The 14,151-nt window shown below is 46.5% G+C and overlaps 1 protein-coding gene across 1 annotated transcript; it reads right to left on the bottom strand.

The window, feature by feature from the left end:
• Window positions 1-1,926: 1,926 nt before the first annotated feature.
• FAH (fumarylacetoacetate hydrolase) lies at window positions 1,927-14,013 on the bottom strand (the record flags this gene model as incomplete). The annotated part of the gene is made up of 14 exons (XM_079541106.1): window positions 1,927-2,006; window positions 3,450-3,567; window positions 4,227-4,328; window positions 5,383-5,429; window positions 6,000-6,075; window positions 6,744-6,874; window positions 7,543-7,642; window positions 8,646-8,698; window positions 8,950-9,047; window positions 9,523-9,613; window positions 10,275-10,324; window positions 10,822-10,943; window positions 11,702-11,812; window positions 13,933-14,013. The coding sequence occupies 14 exons, from the start codon at window positions 14,011-14,013 to the stop codon at window positions 1,927-1,929; spliced, it is 1,260 nt and encodes a 419-aa protein (XP_079397232.1).
• Window positions 14,014-14,151: the final 138 nt, after the last annotated feature.

The following is a 14,151-nucleotide window of genomic DNA, read 5'->3' as shown; positions in this document are numbered from 1 at the left end:
CCTGTCCCCACCATTCCACAGAGGCTTTTGACCAGGAACTGGGATTTGTATCCCTGGGATGGAAGATGTAGCTGCACTGGCTTTGCACAATGGTTTTAATGGTTTCCAACAAATATTAATGGTTTCCAACAAATATTCTTGTACCCAAAAAGCACTGATGCTGCAGTCCTTCCTGGCTGCAAAATGACTTGCATCAAGGTCAAAACCCACGAATAGCAATGTACTGCCCTGACACCTCCATCAGCTCTTGTCAACAGAGATTGTTCCTGGGTTTTTCAGAAAAACAGCCTTCCTTCCAGCATACAAAACCCATCCGTGCTTCCATGGGATGGTGGCATCATGGCAAGATGAAATATGGGGCTGCCACAGCTTTAGCATCAAGGATCACACGAGTTATTTCCAAATCCAAGAGGGAATATGGCAGCTTGTGGTTGTCCTTCAAGGTTATTTGCCATCTAAGTCAGAGTGCATTAAAATAAGTATCTGTCTATTAGCTCAATTCGGAGTACCTAACAGACCCTGAAGAAAAAATTCCTTTTTTTTTTTTCAATATAAACAAGGAGCTGTTTTTCTGCCCAGGTCATCCCTTCTGCCAACAGTGGAATGTCTTAAGCTAAAAATTTAAATTGATTTGAGGATGATCCTCCCAGCATCATTCTTGAAAGGGACTGTTATTGTTGCACGCTGAGGCTGCCCGGGAGACATCCCATTTCAGCAAGCATGCCCTGTTAGCAATGATTTATGCACTGTCACATTTGTTCATTAATCTTCATTCCAAATTCACTCTTCCTTCCTGCCTGGCCAAGGGGTCACACAGCACACTCCCCCAAGGGTGATATTAAATATCAGCATGCCCTGACACCCATGTTTGGAGGTGGTGCACCCAGACCCTCTCCTACAGGCAGCTCCACAAGTCAGGATCGTAGCCTGCCCTCCTGCTGCCCCCAGCCCCAGCATGAGGAGCTCCTGGCTCTGGGAACGCGTCTGCAGCCCTGGGACTGCTATCCTTGCACAAAATCCACAGCTCCATCAGCCCCTTCACTTGGAGGACCGAGCAGATATTTGGCAAGATTCCCTTGCACCATACCAGAGTTCATTAGCTGCTCTCCTGAGCTCCTTCAGCCAGTGATGTCCTCTAATTGATGTGATTTGGCACTGGACCATGGCGTTAAATTGATTTGTAGGCCATGGGACAGAGGCAGATGCCCTTTGCACAGGAGAAAAGTGCCATGTGCTTTGTTCACTGCCCGCTGCAAGGAGCTGCCAGCACCCGGACCCGTGTTGTTCCCTGACAGGGGACAAAGTGCAAATCATCATGCTGGGGCTGCCACCCTCCCTTTGGTACAGTGTAATTTCTGTTTTCACCCTTTTGAAAAGGCTGCTCCTTTAGCACCCTGTTGTTTTGCTGTCAGTTGCATTGACCATCACGTTCAATTTTGTGTTTTTGTGTGTTGGTTTTGGGGGTGCTCCTGGAGCAATCTTCCTCCAAATGGTTCCTGGGTTTTAGCATCCACTTTTGGGGTTTTACCCCCAGAAGATGAACACTGCGAAAAAAAGAAGCCAGGATTTAAGCTCTGCTGTATCACCAACCTAGTGAATATTTCAGTTTACTTGAAGACCTTTTTATAGCTGTGATAAAAATATTAATGTAGAAGAGATAAAAATCTTGCTTTCTATTTAAATCACCCTATTCTCACATCACAAGAACTTTAAAGCTAGGGTAGAAAAACTTTTCTTATCACACCAGAGAGCCACATTCATCTTGCAGATATTTATTGATTATTAAAAATAGTAAGTTTCCAATCAGTCATATAAAAATAATAAATCTGAGTTCAGTAGCACAGCTGGGGAAATGTCCTCCTTCTCCTTTCCCTTATATTCCACCTTCTTTTACTCCTCCTCCTGGATGTTCCCTTCCCACAAACATCACAGACCTGACACAGCTGGGAGGATTTTTCCTGAGCAATGACCAAATCCCACGCGGAAGCCACTGCCTTGGCAGTAACCTGGGGGCAGAAAACAGGAGACAGGTTGTGCTGTGAGGACAGTGGGGTTCTGCCATGAATGAATAGAATTATCCTCGTGGATATTTGGGTTGCATGTGCCCAGGCCTGTGCATGTTGAGATGTCGTGATGAGGCTATCCTATGGTAAGGATATTTCCATTACTTTTTAGATGCACAAACACAAGAACGTTTTTAAAGTTGGAGCCCAACCCACGAGCACGGTGAGGCTTTGTGGTTTGGTCCTTCTTGTCAGACATCAGGAAAAGTCATAGAATCACAAAGGCTGGAGAAGACAGCTGAGATTATCTGACCATCAACCCACCCCCACCATGCCCACAGACCACATCCCTCAGTGCCACATCCCCATGGCTCTTGAACACCTACAGGGACAGTGATCCCACCATCTTCCTGGGCAGCTGTGCCAATATCTCACCACTATTTCAGGAAATAAATGTTTCCTAATACCCAACCTGAACCTCCCTTGATGCAGCTTGAGGCCATTCCCTCTCATCTTAATGCTGTTCCGTGGGAGCAGAAGCTCCCCCCTTCCTCAGTACAAGGAGAACCTGGGTCTGATCTTCCTTCAGGATCTTCCTTCAGCACTGTCCCTTCTCATCATGGAGCTGTGATCTGTGACAGCTGCTGATTCAGGTGCTGCTACATTTAAGACTGTGTGTAAAGGGGGTTAAGAGCACAGTAGTCTTGAAATCTGACTGATAAATAAAAACTTTAAGAACTGCAATGGAGGAAAAAAGAAGTTCAAATAGGCCAGGACTATTGGTGAAACACAGCAATATGCAAGTTCAGTGAATGTGATCACAGAACAAACAAGATGTGCAATATTCCTGCAGTCAGACCCAACCTGCAGCACTACCAATCAATTATGCTGGATTTTGTCAGCTCATCCATTTTAGCACCGCCAGAAACACTGCTCTAGTAAGCATAGTGCCTACCTTCAGCCTCACATTTTACTTAGATGTCCTAGTGCTCCACTGTGTTGGGTTTTCTCCAATTAAACATTTCTGTGGTAGAGATGCAGCTCGGTAACAGATCTTCAGCTTTAAATGCATTAACTAGAGCAGGCAATTGTAGCCTGCCAGCACATGCCACAGTCCTGTTGTTGCTTTTGCCCATTGAACATTCCTGCAAGGTTTAGGGTTGGTAGCTGGATCATTGCTAGAGGCCAGGAAAAGTGTAACTGAAGACAGTCAGGGGTGGGAAGGAAATGTTTTGCAGTGCAGAAGGAAAACAAAGTGGCCCATGCTCTTGCAAACACCAGCACTAGGGGAGAATGCATGAAAGAGCTCTCAAGCACAGCTCTTTCAGAGGAATGGAAAGAGCTGGGGTTGCATGCGTGCACACGGAGCACAGCCATGTCCTCAGCTGTTACCAACACCTGGAAACGCCTCCTAGGTACAGCATACGAGCATTTCTCAGCCATTACCTGTTATAATGATTTCATCTCCATCCTGCAGAAATTTACGAGACTGTCCGTGGCCAAGAGGAATTTCTTTTGTCCCATTCCAAGAAAGCTCCAGCATGGAGCCGAAGCTCTCAGGCTCCTGCAGCAAAAGTTATCAACAGGTGAATGTCTCTTTAGTAACAGTCCTACTGCTAAGCTACTTATTGCTGGAAGTAGATTCACAAATAGATTAACACACAGAATGGAGTTTTGCTGTTGATTTACTTTGTTGGTAATACACTGGTTTATTGCTTTGCCTTTGCGTTACAATTCCTTGCTTGCTGTAAGCAGTCATGGCTTCATCTGGTACGTTTAAAGCAGTCCTAAATCCTTTACAAGCCACTTGAGGCAGCTACAGAGAGCATGGAAACAAATCTAGGGCACTCCTGAAAACCCATGCTTTCATGTAACCACATTGCAGTTTTATTTATGTTTTGTTCTTCAGAAGCAAAGCTGGCAAAGGTTTATAAATCATCAATGTCAATCTGCAGCACAATGGGTTAGGGGAAGCAAAAAGCACTGCAGAGGTGCTCAGAATGGAAGGATAGGTATCCATGTTTGGAAACCACTTACCCTGAAGCTGTCTGAAAGACAGCATGAAGAGTGATTATATTTGATGTTTCAGCAAGTGCCAGTACCTTACTCAGACATTGCAACCACTCCCCGTACAAGAGTGATAGCTTGCAAAGTTAGGCCTGTGGATGTAGTATTTTAAATCTGCTGAGCTGTTACTGGTGCTATCAGCACTTGAACACTCACAGGCCCACTGATGGTTCCTGATGCCAGGAGGTCTCCAGGTCGAAGGTTGCATCCATTGATGGAGTGATGTGCCAGCTGCTGCTTCATGGTCCAGTACATGTGCTGCAGGAAGGAGGAAGAGGCTAAAGCAATGAAGGACAAACCTTTGTCACTTGCCTGTGCAGAAGGAATCGCATTCTCTGGATGATGCTGGTCAGGAGATCCCTAAAGATGTTTCCTTATTTAATCAGGAACCTTCAGCAGCCTAAAAGTGACACACCCAGCTGCATTTCTAATAGTAACTGTGACATGGCTGATAGCTTTCTATATGATCACAGAATAGTAGAATGAATTATAGAATGGATTGTGTTGGAAGGGACCCCAAGGATCATCAAGTTCCAACCACCCTGCTACAGGCAGGGCCACCAACCTCCATACCTGGTACTAGACCAGGATGCCCATGATGACCAAGGGGCTGTTGCATGCATATAAACTCAGACATATAACATGTAACTTTGCCCCTTAAAATTCCTCCTCTTTCAGTCAGATGCCATTTATCCTCTTCTTCCTCTTCAAGGCCAGCACTACTAGCCCAGGATCCATGATCACATTTAGTATTCTAACAGGCTTATAGAAAAATCTCCTCATTACTGCTGTGCTGACTGCTGATTTACTGATTAGGGTAATTACTACAGATGAACAGAGCCAAACGTGAACTTAAAATGGTTCACCAGCCCACATACTGTACCAGGGCAGACCTGGGCTCACGGCTGTGTCCCCATGGGAGGTACAAGTTGTGACTGCAAGGCTGTCTTCCACTGTGGCACAGCAAGAGCCCTTTTGCATGAATTCAAAGCTGAGCAGGAGGAAGAGCTGCTCTCTTGTTCAGTGCTTGGGAGTTCTCATCCCAATGGAGGGAAAAGCTGCCACTACCATCCTCTCCTCTCCCTCTGTTTGCATATGGACTGATTTTTGGATGGTCCTGTGAGGTGCCAGGAGCTGGATTAAACAATCCTTAAGGGTTCTTTCCAACTCATGTTATTCTGTGATTCTATGAACCTTACCCAAACCTAACCTGATCTTTGACTAATGCAAAAATCAGTATTTGAAGCTGCCTAAGAGCTGAGCTGATAGCATCAGCAAGATTTCAAGCAAGTGAAAGAGGCCAAAGTCCTACCTTGAAATTGGACCTGCATATAGTGGTTGGCATGCTCATTCCTTCTCCTGCAGAAAATAAAATGCAAGAAACAGGGAAACAACTCATTTGCTTTGGATGAATGATGGAGTCTTTTCATTTATAGATGGATGACTCCTTTTATCATTACAATCCCTAGCAGCAGAGCAGCAAATAACATTTTCCATTCCCTTAAGAAGGCCAGAAAACAAGAGGTGCATGGATGGCACCAATGTAACATCAAGCTACCCAATTCTGATCATTTCCTTTACTGTATGAGCAACAATACGGACAACAACTGGACCTTTTGCTCAGTGAGGCCATTAACTGGGCTTTGTGCTGGCCTAACATCATGGATTTCTGCTCTCTCCTTGCCCAACTTTTGCCCACCCATTCAGACAGCCCCCATAGGGGCTCCTCATCAAAGGTTGATTATCTGCAATCCTCAGGTGGGCTTCATTCCCTCCTATGTGCATCACTGGATGGCCAAGAGGGAATGTGAAGAGCTTTGCAAGAAAAGAGGAATGCAGAGCCAAGAGCAAATTGCCTTATGTACGTGGGGGGTTCTGCAGTCCTTAATTGGTGATTTCAGCTTTACAACTGGCTCCACATTGCCGTACCTTTTATTGCAACAAAGAGATTGATGTCAAAAGTGTAGGGTTCTTCATCCCGAAGGTAGGGCAGTGGTTTGGGATCCTAAAGTCATATAAAAGATGTGACAGTTTACACAAGCAAAAAGGAAAAATTCCATGTGGCATCTCAGCGAGTTCTTGTTAATGCAGGCTGTGCTACAATCCATTTACTTTACCATTATTACTGTTCAGATTATTGCTTTTCTTGCTCTCACACACATGCTTTTAAGGATCTTTCTGAGCAGATGTGATATCCCGCAGATTCAGATTCCCTCTTTTGCGCTTGGGCTCCAAAAGCCCTCTCCATCTTTTTGGCATGGATGTTAATCCAAAACTAATACAGAGCTAGCACATCTCTGTTCTGTGCCTGCTCAGAGAGGGTGGTAAATTCTCTGTAAGAACTTCATTATCTTTTCCCATTTTAACTACAGTTCCACATAACACAGATGTTTGAACAAAGTGCTCTGGCACGAACCCTTTCTCTCCCTCCTGCTTTCTGGATGCTAAGCAGTACCAAACATGACCTAGCAGCTCAGTGATCAGTTCATTTTCAAGACATTTTAGAGGAGATGATATTTCTGCTCTGCTCGAGTGGGCAGGATGGCAGGTACCACGTGTTTGTGCCGCATCAGTCAGCATTTGGATTCAAAGGGCTCAAGCTTTCTTTGTGTCTTTGAAGCAGGATCACACTTACAAACTGTTCAAAGTTTCAAGCCTTTTTCTCTTGCTGACCTGGATGGGGTTTGGCAGCAGGAATGGCCGCAGAGCTTCCATGGTGACAACCCAAGGGGAGATGGTTGTGCCAAAGCTCTTGCTCAGGAATGGGCCTAGAGGAACATACTCCCATTTCTGGATGTCACGGGCTAGGAAGGGAAAATTGAAAGTAATGCCATTAAACATACTTGGAGTTGTACAGCCTCTACACTGGTGAAAGACCTCTGCACAGCTACAGAACAAGTTGTGTGGACTTGGAAACATTCTCACTACCAATTTACAGCCATTGTGCCCAAATTCTGGGTTAATTCCATTCCCTTTCTCAAACCAAAGTTCTCAGACCAGCTACATTAAGTAGTCAGGGATAATTATAGCAAGCTAGGTCATCCATAACCATATTTTCCTCCTCAGTTCAGTTAAACTGACACCCAGCCAGAGGGGCTCATTTCACCTCTATAACAATGCTTTTGTCTGCTTAAACCTCTGCATAGGCAGAGGGATTTGTGATTGCCAAATTATTTCCTAATCCTGACATTGAAATCAATCCTCTGTTTAGATCACCATCCTTAGCGCTGCTCGATCCCTGCTAGATGGATATTAGCTCTTTCATAAGTAGATCAATCTTCATTAGGCAGCAGACACTGGTTCTACTGATTGATCAAAGATGGGTTTAGAAAGAGCTTAAGAAATGCAGGTAGTATTTCATTTTGAAACACACCCAGTGGTTTCAGTGCCCATGAATGTGTTTTTAAAAACATTATTCATCCATCTCTAGGGCACCCCATAATGCTCTGACCCCACCCATGGTGCTGGTTACCACTCCAGTCGTTCATAAGGACCATTCCAAAGATGTGCTCATGGGCTCTGCTGACTGGGATCGGCTCCCCGTGCTTGTTGCCAGGTCCTACAAAGAATGCCTGAAAATCAAAATGTTGGTTTAGTTTCTGAATGTAGAAAACTTCACCCCTTCACAGAGGGTTACATGTCAGAGCAACTGAGGTTGGCCAAGACATGTTTTTTTGCATCCTTTCCTGTACTAATTAGACAAGGAACAACCTACTCCCTCTTTCCTCCCTTCCTTAAGACTTTGAAACTCTTAGGAGACTTGCATTTCCAAGAGGCAGGAATTAGCAGGACTGTATCAAAACAAAGGAGAAAAATTAGTCCCTCCATTTGCAAAATAAGACAGTCCATTGGCCACTCATATTTTCTGTGGGCTGTGAAGATGAAAGAGAATTAAAGTCATTGCATTGCTCAGTGGGAGACTACAGTGACAGGAGGTAGTGGGGAAATGTCCCTGCTGGGTGTTTACCATGACCTAGCATCTCTCTTGCCCTCATATGAAACAACATAGGCCACATAAATCACAACAGGGAACCCTAGAAAGCTCTCTCCTTTGGAACCACGCTAAGCCACAAGAAGATGCACTGTCCAAGGATATTTAATTACAAAACCCACAGCATGGGTTTTCTCTTTCTAGCCAGGATGAGGTGCTTGGGTTGCACTTGCAGCAATTTCTGCTCCCCCTGCTCCTGCACAGCCTTTCTGGGCTTCCAAAACCCCCACATCCAGCAAAGGATCCTGGCTGCAGCTCCATGAGAACTGCTGACCAGGGAACAGGCTGTGGTGCCTGATAGGAGAACCTGCCATCTGCTTACTTCCAGGTTGCTCACGTCTGACCAGACAAGTTGTTTCCAGTCCCAAAGCTGTATTAACAAAACAGAGGATGATCTAAAACACCCTGCTGTCCTCAGAAGGGAAGATTTCCTCCACAGAAATGTTCATTGCCTGCTATATGGAGTTATCAGAGGAAATGGATAAGTGGATTGTGTAATATTCATTTTAGAAGCTGATCCTACCTTTTCCCCCCTCTTTTTAATGTTTATCTATTAAAATGGCAGGGGAAAAAACCCATCTTACCATTTCTAACTCGATATCCAAACGCTTGCAAGCACCAAACACTGGAGGTTTATCTGTGGGCATAAAAAAGAGTATTTTATAGGCAAGAAGCAAACAGAGAAATGAAAATGAAAACTGTACAGAAGAAACAAAGCATCCAATGCTGCCTGGCATGCAAAGACAGGGCAGTTTTAGCTCTTGGCTTCCCCTTGCTTTCTGCCTTGACCCCAGCTGGAACATCACAGACCCTACACTGCAATATGCAGGGAAAACAATAGTTAAAAAAAGAGTAAGGGACCATGTTTAAAGCCTGTTATGGACTCACCATTGTCAGGTTTCATTTGCCCCACAGGTCTCCGGATGGGTGTCCCGGACACCACAACGGAAGATGCCCGGCCGTGATACCCAACAGGCAGGTGCAGCCTCGGGAAAGAGCATCACAGAGTATAGGTTAGATCTGAGAGCACAGCACCCAGAGCAGCTTCATGGGCTGCACAGAGTGCAAGGTTTGGGGAGCAGGCTCTGCACAGACCGGCAAAAACTGTTGCACCATCCTTGCTCTGTGATACAGACACATACAAAATCCCGCAACCATGTAGCTGTGCTAATGCACTCCCGTGCCAATGCTCTGCTTAATTCCTTGGAGCTTAAATCCAGAATGCAATTGGCAGAACACAGTTTCTTTTAGGTAAATCTGCCCTTGAACCAGAGGTTCATTGTGGTTGGTGCAGATGCACCAGCACAGGTTGGGGAAGTGGGATTTGGGGCTCTTTTCTCAAGCTCTTGACAGCAGTGTGAGCTGAAATCAATGTTTTGCTGAAGGGTTACCCCGACCTTTAAAAATGCATATATATATACCTACGGGTGAGCACACAACACAGCCACCCTCATAACCCACCAGTTGGGCATCAGAGCGTTCTCCTTCCCCCGGAACATGATTCCAACGTTGGTGGCGTGTTGTCGCGACGAGTAGAAGTCGGTGTAATCTCCTGCATGGATAGAAACCCAGAGGATGTGGAGCAAAGGATGTGGAAAAGCCCCTCGTGTGCTGGGACTAAAGCTGATGAAAAGAGTGGGGAGGGGTGCAGGGAAGGATGCAGGGAAGGGTGCAGAGGCGCTCAGCCGCATTTGGAATTGAATACAAGGCTGCACGAGAGGAGCTCCTGCCGAAGCAGGCGGGCAGCTGCTGCCCTCTGCTGGGGGTTGTTGTGCTGGAAGCCGAGCTGCAGCCAGCTGAGCGTTTAATGCTGTGCATAGCTTCGGGTGCCGTAACTTAAGAAGGACGTAAAACCATCAGAACCTCCACAGGAGGACAGCGAAGATGGTGAAGAGTCTAGAGAGCAAGGTGTGTGAGGATCACAGCCACAAAGACCCTTGGCGTTGCAAATCTGATGACAAGGATCTCATGGCAAAGGACAACCCTTAACCCACATCCAGGAATTTTCAGGCTGATTTTGAGTGTCCCTGGACTTTTATTCTTGCACTGCAGACAGCACCTACCATTCGCTGCATACAACGAGCTACTTCTGGCTCCTACAAAGCCCACTCCCCATCACAGCTACGCTAAGTCTGAGCAACCTGGAAATAAAGCAGGTCCTTTAGGCAGGAGCAAAGGGCAGAGCTGAGCAGCTGGCAACCCACAAGGCTTACCAATGTGTGCCGGCAGGTGCATGGTAGCAGAAGCCTGAGGTACAAATGCCCTGAAACAAAAGACAAAGACTTCAGCTCTCAGAACAGTTTGTGGCTTTCACCCTGAAGTGGTTTACAAGCACATAAAGGGCTGAGAATCTCTCGAAGCTGCTCCATCCTTACTTTACTTTGCAAAGCCTTGCAGCCATTCCTTTCTGTTGAAATAAAAACAAGGGCACTGCTGGGATAGGGGGAGGCACGGGCTGGAAGTCCCATAGCCACCTCCCTCGTGGAGCCATGGTTGGTATGCATGGAGCTCCATGTATCTCCTGGACACCTGGGAACTCTGATCAGCTGTAGGTGCCCTTGTTCAGTGCAGGGGAGTTGGACCAGTTGGCCTTTAAGGGTCCCTTCCAATCAAATGGTTCTACGATCGCATTTGCAGGCAGTGATTAACCAGAGACACAGCAAGGGGTGGGAAGCTGTCCCTGAAGCTGTCATTAGGCACTAATAGCAGTGGGATCCCATTCAGATGGAGGGCAGCTGCCTCAGGCCCAGGCTGGCTCACCGTTTCCGCAGGCCTGCGTTGTCCCGCAGCGTCGGCTCGGCGGCTGACAGCAGTGACTGCAGCAGGGCACGGGCTTCCCTCCAGGCTGTGGGACCCAGCCCCATGAAGGCGTTGAGGGTGGGCTGATGGGCAATAGATAAGAGACTGAGCTTTGCTTCACAAAAACATCCAGGGTCCCAGATGCTCCCGCTGCATCCTCACAGCCACAGGCTCTGCCTCTAAGTGTAGCACAGCCAATGGTGCTGGCCGTGTTCCCCATGAGATGCCCCAAATTTGTGCCTTGTCACAGAGATCAGTTGGATATTAGGAAAAATCTCTTCTCAGAAAGAGCGATGATGCAGTGGCACAAGCTGCCCAGGAAGGTGGTGGAGTCACCATCCCTGAAAGTGTTCAAGAACCGTGGGGATGTGGCACTGAGGGACGTGGTTTAGAATGGTCACAGGCATGGGCTGATATCTAGACTAGGTGATCTTGGTAGTCTTCCCAAGACCACTCCATATGGCCCCCAGAATGGGACTTTGGGAAACTTGCGTTTCTGTTCCTGCCTTAGATCCAAATCCAAAGTTTCATGAGGAAAGCTGCTAGCACTGCTCTGTGCTGCACTAACAATTCAATGGAAAAGGCCTCAAGGTGACTGGAAATATTTTGCTCATTCTGGTGTTTCTTTCACTTCTCCTTACCACTCAAAACATGGGTGGCATTGCTTCATTGTATTTCCACTTTGCAACTACACCAGGCTAAAAACGGACCAAGAGCTTCAGTGCTGAATGAAAATCAGCATTCCCAGTTTGCTGTCTACGTCTCATCGCTCATTGCTAACAACTCTCACGCACATATTTAAAAGCATGCAGAAATTCAAACTATAGACTGAGATAAATACCTGGTCAAAGACATGCTGGTGTTTGGCAAGAGCCGGTCCATTAAACAGATGCTTGATAACACTGAGATCCAAAATTTGGTCTCCAATTGCTACTCCAATCCTGTGCCGAGGCTGCAAAGCGGTGAGAGTGGGAGAGAGTTTACATTTGTAGCCAAAAATTCTCCAAAGAACACAGGGAGGAAGGCAGCAGTTGCAGGGAGCCGAATCCATGAGGACAGGATCTAATGTTTAATGTCACAGCAATTTGTGAACACTGGTGCAGATCCTGACTGCAGGGAAAGCATCCTGCCTGTGTAGGAGAGTGCCACGGTCGTGTTGCCTGACAGATGACAAACAAAGCCCCCATTCATTTGCTGCAGTCCTGAAGGGCTCACCATGCTGGTGCTCAGAGCAGCACAGACCATCACAGCCCATCACACTGCAGCTCCACCACTGAGGAATGGGCATTTCAGAAACGCTGCCACGTTCAAAGGCAAATTTCAATAACCCACGCCTTTAAGTAAATAGAGACAGTCTGGTTACACTCATTAGGAAAACTAACTTAACAAAATGGAAAAAAAATCACTGATGAAAATCCATGCTATTAAACCTATTTTTTAACCTTGAATTTCCAAACGAGATGTTTCTTAATCTTTAATTTCTAAGCATGATTTCCAATGCGATAAGGATTTATTCAGCAAACATTCCTGCAGAGCACTCTAAAGGTCACATCAGGTTAATTTGTAACTGGGGTGCACGACATCAACCACCATAGCTCAAAATCAGGGCGACACGGTGCCATTTTAAAAACATTTTTCCCCCAGATAATTTCCATAAACCCTTGCCTGCCTTCTAATAAGATCTTAGCAAATATGTTTTCTTCGATGAACAGTCTGAAGGTGGAAAAATAATCCAGACTGGTTAGATAACAACGCATGCACCTAGGAAAAGATTAAACAAACCATCTCGTTTTGATCCGTGGAAAATAAGAGATCAGAAAACACAATCTTTGGGCTTAAATTCTTTTTTAAACCAGTATTGATAAGCAGAGACAGCAGCAACCAGGAGATAGCGATGAAGTTTCAGTGCGCAGTCCTCCAGTCCCTCCTTCCCAGGTACTTCTCTTTTTTTCCAGGGCCTGTTACAGCTGCTCTGAGGCATTGGGTGGCTGCAGGTTTCAGGTCAGCAGCTGCCTAATGGGGCTCAGCACCCAGGAACTGGGAGCTCTCTTCTTCGGAAAAGGTCGAGCCACATTTCCTGGAGCCCCCAGTACAAGAAAGAAGCAGAGGAGGGCCACTAAGATGATCAAAAGGCTGGAGCATCTCTCCTGCGAGGAAAGGTTGAGGGAACTGGGCTTGTTCAGCTTAAAGAGAAGGCTCTGGGGAGACCTCATTGTGGCCTTCCAGTACTTAAAGGGAGCATATAAACAGGAGGGGGAATGGCTGTTTATGAGGATGCGTAGTGATAGGACAAGGGGGAATGGTTTTACACTGAGATGGGGAGGTTTAGGTTAGATGTTAGGAGGAAGTTTTTCACACAGAGGGTGGTGATGCACTGGAACAGGTTGCTCAAGGAGGTTGCAGATGCCCCATCCCTGGAGGCATTCAAGGCCAGGCTGGATGTGGCTCTGCGCAGCCTGGTCTGGTGTTGGCGACCCTGCACATAGCAGGGGGTTGAAAGTAGATGATCATTGTGGTCCCTTTCAACCCAGGCCATTCTAAGATTCTATGACAAAACAGAGCTGGCTCAAGCCTTAGGGCACAGCTTTGCTTTGGCACATTTAACCCTTTGCTGCAGTGCTGTGCCCAACAAACCATAATGGGGCTGCAGCAGAGACAGAAGTAACACGTGTATGCTGTGCTCTGCTTTACTACTCTTGCAACCACTCCACCCAGCTGGTGAAAGCAGGCTGCTAAGGGCCAGAACACGGCACGTACAAATACAGCTATTGCAGGAGACAATTCATTTAACAATAAAAGTAATCAAAACTACACAAGAACTATAGGACGCAGCAGCCAAAGTGCTCCTCAGAAGTATTAACACTTTCCATTCTTTAGTACGGTTTTGAGGAGGCTGTCACCAGAAACCCTACATGAAGCAAAAAGACAATGCAGTAGCTGCTGCTCTGCTGTCAGATCAGCAACCTGCACCACCTGGAAGATTTTTCCTTATCCCACATCGCTGGGAGTTTCTCCTATTCACAGGATCCACACAATTACAACAGCCCAAGGACAACATGTGCTGTCACTCACCTCCTCCCTGGTGGAAAAAACCCCATAGGGCAGATTCTGAAGAGGGAAATCTGAGTCCTTGTCCACGTGGATGAAAGACATGCTGAATGCTCACAGAGATGGCTCCGACCTGCTGGGCCACTGCTTTCCCACCTCAAAGGAAGAGCCCCTTCAGATGTCGTAAGGGGGAGCACAGCAGCACCAAATCCCACCCTCCATCCGCAGCCCCAAACCAATCAC

Source organism: Tetrao urogallus (genome assembly GCF_951394365.1).
Source record: "Tetrao urogallus genome assembly, chromosome: 11".
NCBI classification, from domain to species: domain Eukaryota; kingdom Metazoa; phylum Chordata; class Aves; order Galliformes; family Phasianidae; genus Tetrao; species Tetrao urogallus.
This window is presented reverse-complemented; position numbering and strand designations above follow the sequence as displayed.